This window comes from Xenopus tropicalis, chromosome 4 (assembly GCF_000004195.4).
Source record: "Xenopus tropicalis strain Nigerian chromosome 4, UCB_Xtro_10.0, whole genome shotgun sequence".
NCBI classification, from domain to species: Eukaryota; Metazoa; Chordata; class Amphibia; order Anura; family Pipidae; genus Xenopus; species Xenopus tropicalis.
In genome coordinates this window covers 110,461,025-110,477,140 of record NC_030680.2, presented here as the reverse complement: position 1 = coordinate 110,477,140, position 16,116 = coordinate 110,461,025, and the positions used below count along the sequence as shown (strand labels likewise).

Genomic DNA, 16,116 nt, shown 5'->3' with positions numbered 1-16,116 from the left:
GTTATTTAATTTGTCCAATTACTTTTGAGCCCCTTAAATGAAGGGATTGTGTTAAAAAAAATGCTTTAGTTGCCTCAAATTTTTATGCAATCGTTTTGTTCACCCCACTGAATTAAAGATGAAAGTCTGCACTTGAACTGCATCGGAGTTGTTTCATTTAAAATTCATTGTGGTAATTTACAGAACCAAAATTAGAAAAAGTTGTCTCTGTCCAAATATTTATGGACCTAGCTGTATTTGCAGTATGCTCAGTGCCAGTCACTTCCAGTTACCATTGGGCTAACTGAGTTGCTAACACAATCAGAGACCACCGTATACCAGAACTGGCAGCTGCAGAGGTGCACACTGTTACAAATTGCACAGGAATTCTTTTTTAAATGATAATTATCAGACTGAAGTTTGAACTGAAGAAGCCACTTGGATAAGTGGTGAAACATTTTCAAGAAAGTTCAGAAAAGTCCAGTCCAAAGATAGTACAGGTATAGGACCTGTTATCCAGAATGCTCAGGACCTGGGGTTTTCCGGATACGGGATCTTTCCATAATTTGGATCTTCATAACTTAAGTCTACTAAATATCATTTAAATATTGAATAAACCCAATAGGATTGTTTTCCCCCCAATAAGGATTCATTATATCTTAGTTGGGATCAAGTACAAGGTACTGTTTTATTATTACAGAGAAAAGAGAAATCATTTTTAAAAATTATAATTATTTGCTTATAATGGAGTCTATGGGAGATGGCCTTTCCGTAATTCGGAACTTTCTAGATAACGGGTTTCCGGATAAGGGATTCCATACCTGTATCAGGAAGTTTTAGCTTTGCCATATTTATAGGTGGCATCAGCATCAGAACATCATACTTTATGGTTAGCAACAGGGATAATATCTGTAATCCTAAATTTGATGCAATTGCCAACATTTTTCCTTTTTTCCTTCTCTTGTGTCACATGTACCTCCTCACTTTTTCTACAATACATGCTGACTAAATGAATATGGATCTTTTAGTATTATGCAGAATGGCCAATGAAAATGGAACATGGCATAATTTTGTGTATAATCATCAAGCCATATCAGTAATTGTTCTGGGTAAATGTCATTTCTGTGTATAGTGTTTAACCTGTCCCCTGCCCGTGCTCTGAACAGCTAAGGCACTTACAGAAGGTAAAGGAATTAAATATTCATTCTTTACATTCAGCATAAGATGAGGGCAGACCTGCTGCAAATTCAATAGGAAAGGAGATGAGAAGGAACATAAAACTGAAATCAGGACATAATCTCATTGTAACCGCAGTTGCAGTACCTTTGATGAGGGCCATATACAAAAGATGGAGATGATTAACAGTAATAGAAAGATGATTTATCTGTTGCTCAGAAGCATTTATTTGTGTGCTGCAAATAGGTACATTACAGTTACATGTGTATCAAAAACACATTGGTTCATCAGGTTTAACTTACAGAGTTAACACTTTATTTTACAATTCAATTTACAAGCAATGGGTTGTGAATATTGTAAATTAATTTTTTAACTCTTAACCCACATAACTATGTAATGTACCTACTTCCAGCATGCAAATAAATGCTCTAAATCATCTGGGAAATTTGAATGGCAGGTATATAATTGTCACTTATTCACTTGGTTTTCAGCAAAAAAAAAAAAAACACCAAAAAGAAAAAATACAAGCATTGTGATTGTGACCTAACACCACATATAAGCTGTTTTTATAGCAGTATGACAATTTAATATAATACAGGTATAGGATCTGTTATCTCCCATTACTCAATTTTAATTAAATCATTCTCATTTTTAAAAATAGTTTCCCTTGTCTGATATAATAGAACAGTACCTTGTACTGATCCTAACTAAGATATAAGTGATCCTTATTGGAGTTAAAACAATCCTATCGGGTTACATTCATGTTTATATTATTTTTTACTAGACAAAAGTATGGAAATCCAAATTACAGAAAGACCCCTTATCTGGAAAACCACAGGTTCTGAGCATTCTGGTTCCTTACCTATAGCTTTGCACTCCCACTGGCTTTTGGTGCCAAATTTACTGTTATGGATACATGGTGTGCCAACTAGATACTGGTAGGGTAGGTATGTGTACCAACATCAAAGTCAATATTCACTGTAGCACACCAGATGCTAATTTCTTGCTTCAATAGTAGTCAAACAAAAAGCAACATTTTGATCCTCACTGGGCCCTCTGCCAAGCCTAAGGAGCATATTTATTATGCTGTATAAAATGAAACTCGTCAGAAAAAAAAACTGTGTAAAAAGCTGTGTAAAATAAATTGCAAAATTATCAAGGTGTGTTATTTTACGCCATCCAAATTGCATATTTGATGCTGCTTCAGTCCTTGTGTAACTTCCAGCGGAAACTGTTCTAAGAAAAAATGTGTAAATAAATTATGCAAAGCCTTGCGACGCATGCTGAATTGTTGCCATTTTTGCCATTATTTAATAAATCTGCCCCTAAGTGTTACTAGTGCAGAAGAGTATAAAAGTGACGGGAAGAGACAGTGGGAGGGGTAAGACAAAGTAGGGACAATTTAACTCCACAGTTCCATATGAAATCAGGAAAAAGTTAGTGTGAAAGAAGTGCCTGCCAGAAATCTTTGAAGATGCTGGTTTCTCTCCTTAAAGTAGAAGGAAAGGCTAGTAAAGAGTTAATCTCAAGCTGCAGGCATACCTTCAGTTGTCTCAATAGTGCCCTTAAGTCTCCCCATATTTCTCCCATTCAGATGATCAGAAGCCTCATAGGAAAAAAAACCGTGAGCTCTGTAAATAAAGTTCCCATAATGCCTCACTCCTGCACCAAGACTAATGTAAATGCTTAGTGTGTAGTGTAAGACTATGAGGAAGCTTCCTGCTGATTGGCTCAGATCACACATTCCTAAGGGAGGGAGTGAGTTCTTAGCATTCTTGAGGGAGGGGGGAGCAGGAGAGAGGAGAGAGCTGAGTGTTTCTGGCACAGGAAAACCAAGAGACAACAAATCCCGTTTCTTTTGACAGAAAACTCACTGCAGCGTTTCTGTAAGTGCTTATGGCTGTATTTATATAGACTTTTCTGATAAAGCTTACTTAGTTTTTACCTTTCCTTCTCCTTTAAGCTGCAGGTGTGGGACAAGTGCACCCGGACCCCATCTTAAAAAATACACACAATAATATTTGTTCTTGTTTTCATCAGTAACTGTACATATTCAAACTCTCCTTAGCATAGATATGCTAATCTCTGTACTTGCAATATTCATAATCATTACTCTACAGCTAGCTATGCATTTGATATATTTTGGTATAACAAAATGGACCCACTGATTTTATTTACTTCCCCTTGCATGCCCTATCAACTACTGCTTTTACCAATTCATTCCAGGATATTTAAGAACCTGCTTGAATTGACCACCAGTGAGTTTTTCATCTGACATATCAGTGTATTCCTTTCCAGATTTAGCAACTTCCTTGTACAACATCTAGCATCACTAACAAGTAAAATGTGATGGCACAGTAAGGAAACGCCTTCCCTCAATACTAATACCAAGCTCATTAAAAACATTCCAATGACAAATTAATAGATTTTAAGACATATTAACCCCAGACTGTACATTCTGATTGCATTACCGATGTTTAGCTTGCTAAACATTTTTTCAGCTGTTTGTTGCACTGCACAGGCTGGATGATGGTATCTTCCCACTTATTTTAAACACTAATCTATTACCTTAGTATCAAAAGCCTTGATTGTGTAACTATAAACAAAAAGTATTAATAATGAATAGAGAAACAACAATATTTGCTTAAAGCCGCTGCATGTAATATTCACCCCAATATGGCCTGTGTTTGCCAAGCAACAGGTAAATGCTGCAAAAGTTCAAACATTCATTCACAGATACTTTACCCTGTTATACAGAACTCTGAAGGCTAAAATTGAGTTGTGCCTACAATTATTCTTTTGATTATGTAAAAACTTTCTATTGTCTTAGAGGAAAAGTAGGTGAACAGTGGAGTCAGAACTTGACAGAGATACATGAAATAGTCAAGAAAGGTAAATGTTGTTTATTCTTTATTTGAAAAAGCATATTTTTTATAACATCTGGTAACATCAGCACTTGGTGTGAATGAGTCAGGTTCTCTTTAACAAACACCTCATGTTCATTCATTATTTAAAGCCTAATTCCATGAAACTGTTTGACACCATAAAAGCTACAGTGCTTGCCCTGGATGGGAACTTTTACAACTTTATGTTTGAAAATAAGTAAAAAGTTATAGAAATGTCTGAAATCAGAATGTGACTGCAGTACAAAAAATATACTAAAAATAAAAGCAGTTTTAACTTTTTCATTTTCAGTGACATCTGCCTTTAGGGCCTGATTTAGTCTGTATATCATGATTAACTTCCCATTTGAAATTGCTTTGTCCTGCGCAAACCTCCACCAATAGAGTAGTTTAGAAGCACCCGTAGGTGACGTGGGTTAATGTCTGAAGGTGACAGGGTGACGTCCCCAGTTATCTCAGTGTCCTGTTCTACTTGCACCTCTTCATCCAGGTACAGTAATGTTTGTTTCCAATGTGTTTCCTCCCCATAGGGAGATGTCGATAAAGTGACACTGTTTTCTCCTGGAAATGTAACAGAGAACCAAACAGCAAATCCATGCAACAAAGATGAGCCAAAGCAGCTAAATTGGAAAGAGCCATGGAGGTTGCGTACCTCCTCCTGCGTACAGACATTTAAATCCAAGGAGGCGAATCTCACAGGGAAAGAAAGAACATCCTCGGGTGAAACCAAGTTGACAGCCATCTCCTTATTCATGATACAAGACCGGGCAAAGGACTGCATGCAGCTCATATCAACCCCATACATGCCTTTAACCTCACTCCAGAAGTCCAGGCGGCTTTCCACTATTAGGTCATTAACAGGAGCTATAAAGAGATCAGCACAAGATGGCAGGATAAGCCCTCCTGGTTTCAGCCACTTGTCCCGGGCATAGATAACTGAAGGCAGCATGGATTCATACATTAATGCGTACCCCATCCATTCACTCACAATGGCATCTACTTGTTCAGGGATCTCAGCACTTTCCACTGAACTATTCAGCACCTTCACCTTGTTCTCCATGTCATTGGACTTCACAACCTGACAGGCCAGCTGGGACATACTACTGGCCTCCACTGCATACACGGCTTTGGCTCCAGCTTGCACACTAAAGACACTGAGAATGCCAGTGCCAGCTCCCACATCCAGCACTGTTTTGCCTTGGAGTGAGGAGTGATTGCGTAGAAGAGCCAACTTGTAGGCATTGGTGCGAACTGTATCCGCTATCATCTCCTCATGGACTGACACATCCGAGTAACACTGGAAATACTCACAGTCCTGCTCAGTTCTCTCATGCTTTCTCTTTTTCAGCATGGCCATGATTCAAAATATCCGGTTTCCTCTGTGACTTCCCAGCTCCTTTGTGACACGGAGTTAACAAGCGTTTCTATTGGCACATAAACGCTCAAGCTCATTGGCTGTTAATTGCTTCCTGATTGATGGCAGCGTCCCGCCTCTTTGTGCGCTGCGGCTTTGCTTTCACTTCTCCATCAGGCCCCTCCCTCCCATACAGCCTCTTTATTTACTAGAGTTTGGCGTTCCTTGCATCGTTTGTGTGGCGTTTAGGAACAGTTCTGTGTGCTGATTATAACCCAGAAGCCATATGCAGTGTACACAGTGTATAATTTACACACCAGCGCAGCTATTCTCTTTATAACGTAGTTGCGCCCAGCACCTTGTACAATACAGATAAACACCCTGTATAGCGGTGGTCAAATGAGCAGTCTACCATACACCTGCTTTTTGAATAGTGTAGCTATACACAGCTTTGTAAATATTACAGGTGCAGTTATGCCCGAAGTATAGTACAAATTGTATAACAATACCAATGAGCTGTGTACAGCAGTACCCTAATTAAACTTGTACTTGATAAGCTAGAAAAGCAATAGGGTTTGGCAACAATGCTCCAAGCAGTGTGCGGTGTGCAAAGAAACAACGCCAAAAGCCAATTTTTAACACTTTGCCAACTGCGTGGGGCATTGTGCAAATAGGAACACTGCTGGCATTAATCAGCCCTTAGTACTTGCACCCCAGGGATCATGTATGACCCCTTATATGTTGCTGGCTAAAAGTTCCATTGGTTTTTATTTGAAAATCTTTTAGTAGCCCTATGATATGGTGCTCCAAATTTGAGAACCAATTCTGATACAGAACCCCAGGTCGCAAGTTTCAGCTAATCAATCCTGTACCTGTATAGAAACGTACTGCTCAGTGTAGATTTACAGGTATGGGTCCTGTTCAACGCCGTCTTTCTTATCCGGGCGCCCGAGGCCGCCCCCCCCCCGCGTATGCGATTTTGCAAACACCCCCTTTGTGGCCTCACTAGACATCCGGGCCTGGACCTGTTATCCAGAATCTTTAGAACCTGAGATTTTCTGGATAAGGGGTCTTTCCGTTATTTGGATCTCCATACCTTAAAGAACTGCTGACGCCAGAAATTAATCCTTTTTTACATCTATCATAAGATTGTTTTTGCATGCTATTTATTATTTTGCTTTAAAGGTATTTGCCTGATCCTTTTTCTTTACATACCTGATCCCCCCATGTTCCTCTGTGAGGAGGCTGCCATATTTGTGCAGCAGGAGTCCGTTAGCATTAGAAGCTATAACTGACAGGCTATGAAGGGAGAGTAAGGTTGGCAAAACAGTCAGATTTAGGAACTTTAAATAACAATTACCGACAAAAGCAGCCCTATCAGCGAAAAACAATCAACGTGACCGATAGGTAACTTTTTATGTATATTCGGATTTTGAGTATTTTTTTGGCATCAGTATCACTTTATGTATACTAAAAAATGATTTAACATTATATAAACCCAATAGGATTGATTTTGCCTCCAAAAAGGATTAAGCATGTCTTAGTTAGGAACAAGTAGAAGCTACTGTTACATGTTATTATTACAGAGAAAAAGGAAATAATCTTTACAAATTTGAATGATTCGATTAAAATGGAGTCTATGGGAAATGACCTTCCCTTAATTTGAAGCTTATTATATATATATATATATATAAAACATTCTTTACTGAAATGTATTGCTGAAGTCATGTCCTGCTAAAAATTCAGATTTTTCCAGAAGACCTTAACTCCTTAATAGAATATAGAACTGGCTTTTCATCACAGCAAGTGAAGCACCCCAGAAGCACTGCATATTTATATCTTTTGGCAGTTCAGATTATTAGTTTAAAATTGTTTCCTTTCTATAGAGTCAACTTGAATTCCCACAAGTGCTCTGTCCCTGGGTTTGTGTGAAATACTAATCTAAAGAAAGCCTCTGGCAACAATGTTCTACTGTAACCTGTTCTGCTACACCACTAAGGCAATAGTATTAAAATTGAAATCTCCAGAGTGTTTAATTAGGCACTTCTGGATCAAACTGATTAATTATTCCCTACCCAGTTATAAATTGTGTGACATAATAGATACAGCCAAAATTGAAATGCAGTAGTGTTTACGAAAAGACAATCCCAAAAACAGAGACCCATCCACTGTTTATTAGGCTTATAATGTGTAGTGCCTTCTTGTAGAATATAAGAAAGAAGTATTAGACAGTGTGTAGTACAGGAGGCATTCAATTCAAAAGGAGTCTAGATGTTCCATGTGTGCAGAAACAGCTAGCAAATTTTCAGTATGTATAACACACATAGATCCAAACCTGTGCACATTTCAAATGTTTTCGTACCCCCTAATAATTTTGTATTCCCCCTTCCTTGCCTATGGATTTGTAGTAGAACTTTAAGTGTTGGGGTTTATAGTTATAGTTTATAGTGGAAACACATGAAACACTTCTGAAAATGTTTTTGCTACTTTTATGCTTGCTTATTCTCCAATTGACTCAGTCCTTTTTACTTTCTTCCAGCCATGATATTCCTGCCCAGTCTTATGCTCAGAAGTTCCTATCCTAAGGGGCAGGATAGGCTTCAGCTTATACATTGAACTTTAGTTTATTCCATGCTTTATTCAGGTCCCTTAGGTGCCTTACATTATCAGTGAACACTGCTACTGTTACATAAAAGGGGATCTAAACTTACTGTAAACTTAGTCAGAGGTGTCCTTTAAGCACTTTTGGTTTTAACATACATTTTTTTAATTTTAGTGGTTTCTGAAATGTTAACAGTGTTAGAGAGTTTTAGATGGCTTATACTAGGCTTTGAGCTCAGCCTATCTCTTTGAAGGTCAGAGTGTCAGTGACTCTGTCTGTGCACTTTCTGAGCACTTCTTGCATTCAATTAAACCTAGATTTATCAACCCTCAATTTAGACAACAGACTGATATTAATGGGCTTATTTATAAATTTTCTACTTTGTAAAATTTTCTAAATCGAATAAACTGGCATATCCAATGCATAAATAAGGAAAACTTGTTTGAATAAATAACTCAAATACCTCGAGTTTACAAATTCGAAACACAAAAAAATTTGAGTTTGAAAACATGGCTTGACTTTGCCTAGGACAACTCCAATTGACTTCTATAGAAACTTGCAAGCTTTTAGATGGCACATTTTTACATTTTGGGTTTTTGCACTTAAATACCAGACATTCGAGTTTTTGAACCATAACTTGAATTTGAGTTTTTTTTAGTGCAAAAAAACTTGAATTGGGGAAAAAAAATCAAACTAAACCGTTGATAAATCTCCCCCTAAATGTCTAAAACTGCAATTTCATTGCATTTCCCTTTCACTTATTACATTGTATAGATATCTAGTTGGTGGTTGACTAGATCAGAATTATGGCAAGCCATTTCTCATAGAGTTCATTTAAGTAAATTACTTTCTTTTTTAAAGGAGAACTAAACCCTTAAAATGAATATGGCTAGAATTGCCATATTTTATATACTGAGTTTAATGCACCAGCCTAAAGTTTCTTTAGAGCTGAAACAGGAGCTCCTCTTATGGATTTTGTTTGGAGCAGCAGTGGGCATCTGAATAAAACGCTAATCTGCTTTATACAGTATCAACCCCTAAGCTCAGTGGCAGCAGCAGAGAGCATGTGCAGTAAATCAGTAGAAATAGGCATATTTAGAGGAACAGATCTTTCCTGCTAAAGGGGAACTGTTGCCTTGGCCTTGTATAGAACTCCAAACCATACAACATTTCTGCCCTTCTTCTTTAGTTAAGCTTTAGTTTTCCTTTAAATTATTTTCTTTTTCTTTGTAGTAATAAAGCAGTACCTTGTACTTGGTGGTAACAATGCTGCATAAATATGTATTTGTGTCTGACCAATCCTACTGTCCTTATTTAATGTTTATATGTATTTCAGAAGCCATAAGGTATAGAGATACAAATTATCTCTTATTTGGAAAACCCCAGGTGTCAAGCATACTAGATAATATATTCCATACCTGTACTTAAATGTTTACTCATAGTTAATGTATACAAGGCACCAGGGCCTTAGAGAGCTTAGATCTTTGCTTTTGTCTCTATTTATGATTATTATGCTCCCTTTTGTCTCGTATGGAAGCTGAAAGATACAAATTGGGGGGAAAGATTATGTAATTCCAAGATTTAAAATTGCAATCTCAGTCTGACAGTTATAGGCCTGTAATCTGTGGTGGGCAAGATGTGGATGAGAGCTATTAAACTGTGTGATTCTTTCCCTGAATTGGTTGTAATGATACATTTGATACTTCAAGAAGGGGTTAAAATTAATTATTAGCACACATTGATCCAGTGACTGGTGTCAGGAAGGAATTTGATATACTGGTTATTATACCAGGATTTGTGATACCAGTTATTGAAGTAGATAAAAAAGTGCAATTCAATTTTAAAATGGTTATTCACCTTTAATTTAAGTTGTGTTATGTTGTATGTTGGGTTATGAGTGCTATTCTGGAACAATTTGTAATTGGACACTTATTTTCCATTATTTATGGTTTTTCAATTATTTAGCTTTTTATTCTGCAACTCTCCAGTTTGGGATTTTAGCAGCTAAATGGTTGCTAATTACCCTAGCAACCAGGTAGTGATTGGAATAAGAAAATGCAATATGAATAAGAGTATGTCTGAATAGAGAGATAAGTAATAAAAATGAACAAGAACAATAAAATTGTTGCCTAAATAAACGTTTTTGGTTGAAATTCAAAAATGATAAAACATGAAGAGCAGTTGAAAAGTTGGGAAGAACTGGCCATTCTATAACATACTAAAAGTTGTCTGAAAGTTGAACAACCCCTTTAATATGTCCACTTCTACATTGGGCATATAAATAAATAATGCATTATGAGTAGCTATAAATGTTAAAATTGCAAAACTTGCAGGGCCCGATTCAGTAAAGTGCGATAAAGCGTGCGCTATTTATAGCGTGCATTAAAAATTTTATCGCGTCTTAATTTTCACGACTTTTCACATGATTCACTATAAGCCTACTTGCGCAATTTATGCGCGGTATTTCATGCGATATTTTTGTCGCGATAAATAGCGTGCACGGTATTTTCCGCATGCACGCTATGTATCGCATGCACTAATTGTCGCGACATTACGCACGCGACAATCGGCAGCATAAAAATGGCAACATTTTGCCCTGGGAGAGCACAGAGTGCTAGAGAGGTGCTGTATAAAAGTTTATTTGCAAAAAACCCCCCCAAAAAACTATAAAAATCTAAGTAAGAAAAAAAAAGAAGTGCTAGAGATAATAAAATGGGGGGGGGGGGGGGGGGGGGCATTTAAGAATATTTAGCCAAATACTTAGGGGTCCGTTTGCTAAAGTGGCTTAAATTAAGTGGGAGATTTTAGACACAGAATAAATGGCAAATATGTTATGGGCACTTTATTAAACGGGGACAAATATAATATTGCAATTATTCTGGCAACAAAACATTGGATTGGCAGTTATCACACTCGCCAGAAAATACGCTACGTACTAATTAACGCAAGTTTTACTATTCAGCAAAATGGTATAAAGACTAAATTGTTGGCAGAATATTTGCAAACATTTAACCCATACAGTACTGTATATTAGTAGTGAAATTCCATACATGCCAAGACTTTAGTGAAATTGAGTAAAAAGACACATACTTGAATAAATAACACTATAAGTCCATATTTTATTGCCAAAAACTCATTTACTCTACTTTTCTATAATTTTTCGCCTGCCTGTAGTAGGAGTTAATTTTCGCATAGCCGAATGCGATATTTAGCGCGCCTAAGTTATAATGAATCATGCGATCGTATTCTTTTCAGCGCAGAAATTAACGCATGCGGTAAAACTAGCGCGAGAAATACCGCATGCGAAAATGACGACTTATCGCACGCGATAATACTATGGTGAATCGCGCACTAATTATCGCGACTTAACGCAAAAAAGCGTGCGATAAATTTTATCGCACTTTAGTGAATCAGGCCTGCAGTCTTTAATTGTTTTAACAAGTAAAAGATATAACTTAATGTTTTTCCTGCTTTTGTAAATGACTAACACTTGGCTACGTAACAGCATACCAGGCTTTTTGAACTGTCACATGATTTTTTTCATGGAAAACTGTTCAAATAAATATTCTTCCTTGTATAATGTATGGGAATCACACTGCCTCCCACATGCTATAAACTGCAATTCTAAGCTGACTGCGTGGGCTCTCCCTGGGAAGACAGCATTGTTGCACCTTTTGATCAGTGCACTTATGTAAACCCAGTGGCAAATCCAGAGGTGAATCCAGTGATAGGGCATTTTGATTATATATCAGTGTGAAGGGTTTCACAGCTGTACTTTCAAATGTGTGTTATGAGCCTTGCATGGTCCCTTTAGCAACAAAATAAATGGAGAAATAGAGGCAACAAGTTAAATGAATTAACATGTAAGATATAACTGAGGAGGTATGGGCTTGCCAAGCCTGGGAAGCATTGAGGCTGGAACAGTAATGTGAGTACAGTCAAGACAAGTGCATATATAAATAATTCTGCATTAAAATAAGAAGGAAAATAAGAGCCCAAACAGGTATAACACACAGACAAAGCTGTTCCTATAATATATACGTATATATATTTCTATCTTTGGAGCAGTAAGCTGTGGGGATGCCCAATACTTGCCACATGTAAATAATAATGGGGGATTTAAGAAAACTAATTTTTAGATTAATATTTGTTTCAAAACACAAAAAAACTAATTTCCACAGTCCGCAGTCATTTATCAAAAGATCTGAAATGGAAAAGTTGCGGAAACCATGACCACAACTTTTTCATATTTTCATAAAAGCCAGCGTAAAAAAAATAGGGCACATAGGGAGACTAGTCGCCCGCGACAAATCTCCCTTATTGTGGGCGACTAATCTCCCAGAAATGCCATCCCACTGGCGAGAATGTAAATCCTTGAGAGGAAACTTCCGCAATTTCGGGGAAATCGTGGCACCGCGCATGCCACCCCAACGGCGGTGGGATGGCCAGAGCCCTAAAACCACGAAGCAAAGAAAGAACTTTCATTTGTAAAAGGGACATCTGCCATTGACTTCTACCTGATCTTGACAGGTTTTAGATAAAGATTTTTTCAGACTCGCAGTTTTGACGCATAATAAATCTCTCTTTGGGTTTCCGGCGATAAAAAACCTGACCCAAAAAAGTTGCAGTTTACAAAATGTCACTTTCCTTGCTTGCATCAATGTTTATATTTAGAAGCCTGAGAGATTATTATACTAATTTCACAGGCAAAGTATTAATGTGAGGATAGAAAAAAACCCTTATATAATTCTTAAATGGCACATAAAGGTCTGCTTAAAATTGCCAGTAGTTTTACTCCATAATATTGCAGTGCATATTCCCATGGCCAGCAGTTTAATAACGTATTAAGTTTGTCTAAACTTCAGCCTACCACATGCTCACTGTTCTGTTCATAGGATAAACAGTATATGCACAATGAAACACTGATACCCTGCGCTAAAGGGTGGAGCTGTTCTAAAAGATTACTCAAAAGATTTTGAGAAGTAAAAAAATAGAAAGGATGTTTTAGGGTTGCATAATGGAATCTATATGCCATGGCCCTGCCAGTCTTAGGAAGGGCAATATCTACTCTGAGCCCTGTTACTATTTAAACAAATACTATTTAATCAGATACTGGGGTTTAGTTGCCCTGACAATCGAGTTGCATTTGATTTGTATCAATAAATGTAGATACTATGGTTGTAACCACAATTTTGCCCTTGGCAAAGATTCAGCGAGTATAAACAATTCGATTTTTGAATTAAAGAAGCAAAATGTGTGTCTGGCTATTTGAACTTTTGTAGCTTTTGAGAGTACTTGAAACATACAATATTGGACCGTGTTACATAAAAGGTTCTCTTTATTTTCACACATAATGCTTTGCTTTAAACAGGCAATGTTTTCTGGGTTACATGTTTTCACTGCAATCAATATGTATCTTTCTTTATGACTTTAGACTGTGCCCAATTAATATACACCACTTGTTAAGTGTATTTACATATTTTCCCTATGGTTAAATACACACATACTATTAATGCAACATATGTGCATTGCTCTGGGTGTTAATGTATATGTGCTGGATGTTTTAATGTAAATTCCTTGATGTTTTAAAATATCCGAGATCGATAGAGAATGAATTCTACACAGCTTTCTTGCTGTGATTTTGAAGCCCTCAGACCCCAGAACTGAAATATACAAATAGGTTTTTGTTTGATTTTAAAGCCCTGTTTGACACTATGCCTTTTGGAAAACCCGCTGTGTAAATCCATACAGCTGCATTAAACACATTGGCTACAACGGGGACAGAAAAGGCATCCCATTGTCCCAGGCAATGGGATATATAGGACCATTCTCCTGACAACCTACTCCAATGCTTTTAAGCTGAAGTCAGATTCAAATGGTGCCCATACAACCCACTGAGAAGCTTTTACAACTCTCCCTGCTGCAGAGTATGTTAAAAAATGGACTGTTTTCTTCAGTGTTTGGCATTCACTTATTAAATGCCTTGTAATAACCAGTGGAATTCTGAACAATACCATGACCTTTTGAGGTTGCTAAGCACTGAGCAGTGTTATCTCACTAATAATAATTTTGTGAGTGTAATTTTCTGATAGGGCAAAAACACATTTTTAATTTGTAACTGTGGTTTCTTTTCAGAAGAATATATTCATTATGTGTTTTGACTAGTAGGTTTTCACTGTATAAAATGACTTCAATTTGTTTCTTTCTTTCATTGTTTCACTTACATTTATATTACTGATGAACTTGCTTATTAAGCTAAATAATTGTAGTGTACACTGCAGGAAGCTAGATCACTACCTAACTGAAAGAGTGGGCATGACAGTGATATGGCTGGTATTCTTCAAGCTGAGCCTGATGAGGATGGGTGATTAGGGGTATTCAAGGATGAACAAAGGGAATGAATGGATGGATAAAAAGAATGGTTGCTAGGTGGCTGTACCAAATAAAAGGTTTGCTTATAAGGTTAGAATAGTTTGTAAGGTACACAAGCATACAACAAATACTGTACATGGTATTTATTTCTTTTGAGGCACAGATATTGGGAAATATATATAATAATAATTTGGGTCAGTTGTCTTGCTGGCAGCTTCAATTAGTTACAGGTGATTAAAAAGATGAAGGGGTAATTGATGAGTGGTAAATATTTTGATTATCGGGTTGTTAAGAGCTGGCAACCTGGCAAATTGATGGGTGGTGCTGTAGGTCATTTAATTCATTTGTCTTAGTTATTCTGTCTTTCACACACTTTTTTAACTAAAGAGCAGGATTGGATGCTTCATGTTTTTCAAGTGCAGTGTTACTGTGTTACTGTGTTTTATTCCAATGGTACCGGAATTACTGATTTTTGGTTTTTAATGGAAGTGTGTACTGAAGGGGCAAAAATTGTGTTTAATCCAGCATATAAAGTCATATTGCTTCAAACAATGCAACAGCATAGCAATGAAACATTTATCCTAAATAGTGATGGGCCAAAATTCGGCAGGCGTTCAAAAATTGTCGCCCGCATCAAAAGAATAGTCGCGCGTCAAAAAAGAATAGTCGCGGGCGTCAAAAGAATAGTCGTGTGACAAAAGAATAGCCGCGGGCGACAAAAGAATAGCAGCGGGCGACAAAAGAATAGCTGCGGGCAACAAAAGAATAGTCGCGGGCGCAAAATTTTCACCGTTTCGCAAATCTTATGAAAGATTCGCTCATCACTGATCCTAAATAAAGAGAGATTTATTTGCACATGCAGATAGAAGCCAAAAATTCCAAACATTCACAAGATATGCAGCAAGTGCTATGGTCTTACCAAAAAGTTTGGCATTAATACAGTTGGTAAAATATAAATGCACTGAAGCCGATTAAGCCATTTAATTCCATTATTTATTTTATTAATAACAGATGCCATAGGGCATTTACATTTTCTGTACATATCCACTAAATCCATACAAAAGCAAAACAAAGAACATGAGCAGAGCTGATACATTATTGGAGTGCATGGGGATGAGAAGACTAACCCCAATATGTTATACAGAAATAATTCATTCATTTTAGTTGCTTGTGTCAACATGTGCTCCTTACACTTCTCTATAGTTGCTGCTCCTTCCCACCTCCCCTTCCAAATTTAATGCAGTACACAGTTGCTCTTATTGACACCGGGGAACCCTGGAGATACAGCCTGCACAAAAAGAATGGGGTGCACGTGTCACTGCACAAGGTTGAATACAAGAAATGACGCCAGTAGACACACAAGAGCAATGCTGTGGATCAATATTTTGTTTTTACTTCTGCTACTCCACTGTAATTATAGTTGTCTTATCTGTAGACTTGTAATTTTATAAACAACCATTTCCTGCTCCTACAAGTGCTGAGAAGAATTACAAGTTCAAGAAGTTGGAAAGTGAAACTCAATCGCAGTATCTGACCCGATTAGTACAATATCAAAGAATCATACATATTTCCTAGTTAAAACAGTAGGCAAGTAAGTAAGTCCAGCAACAACCGAATTTATCAAAAGACAAGTAAATCCCTATGCACTGGGGTGCTAAAATGTTAGTCGTCCCCAGTAAATTTAGTAACTAAGCCTGCTACCCAGGTTGGCACCCTTTATGTGAAAAACC

The 16,116-nt window shown here is 37.2% G+C and overlaps 1 protein-coding gene across 1 annotated transcript; it reads right to left on the bottom strand.

Moving 5' to 3' along the window:
- Positions 1-4,055: 4,055 nt before the first annotated feature.
- On the bottom strand, positions 4,056-5,459 carry prmt6 (protein arginine methyltransferase 6). Its single transcript, NM_001126632.1, is given in 1 exon segment — positions 4,056-5,459. A coding segment is annotated over 1 exon segment (1,023 nt). The 5' UTR covers positions 5,416-5,459; the 3' UTR covers positions 4,056-4,392.
- Between the last annotated feature and the right edge of the window lie 10,657 nt (positions 5,460-16,116).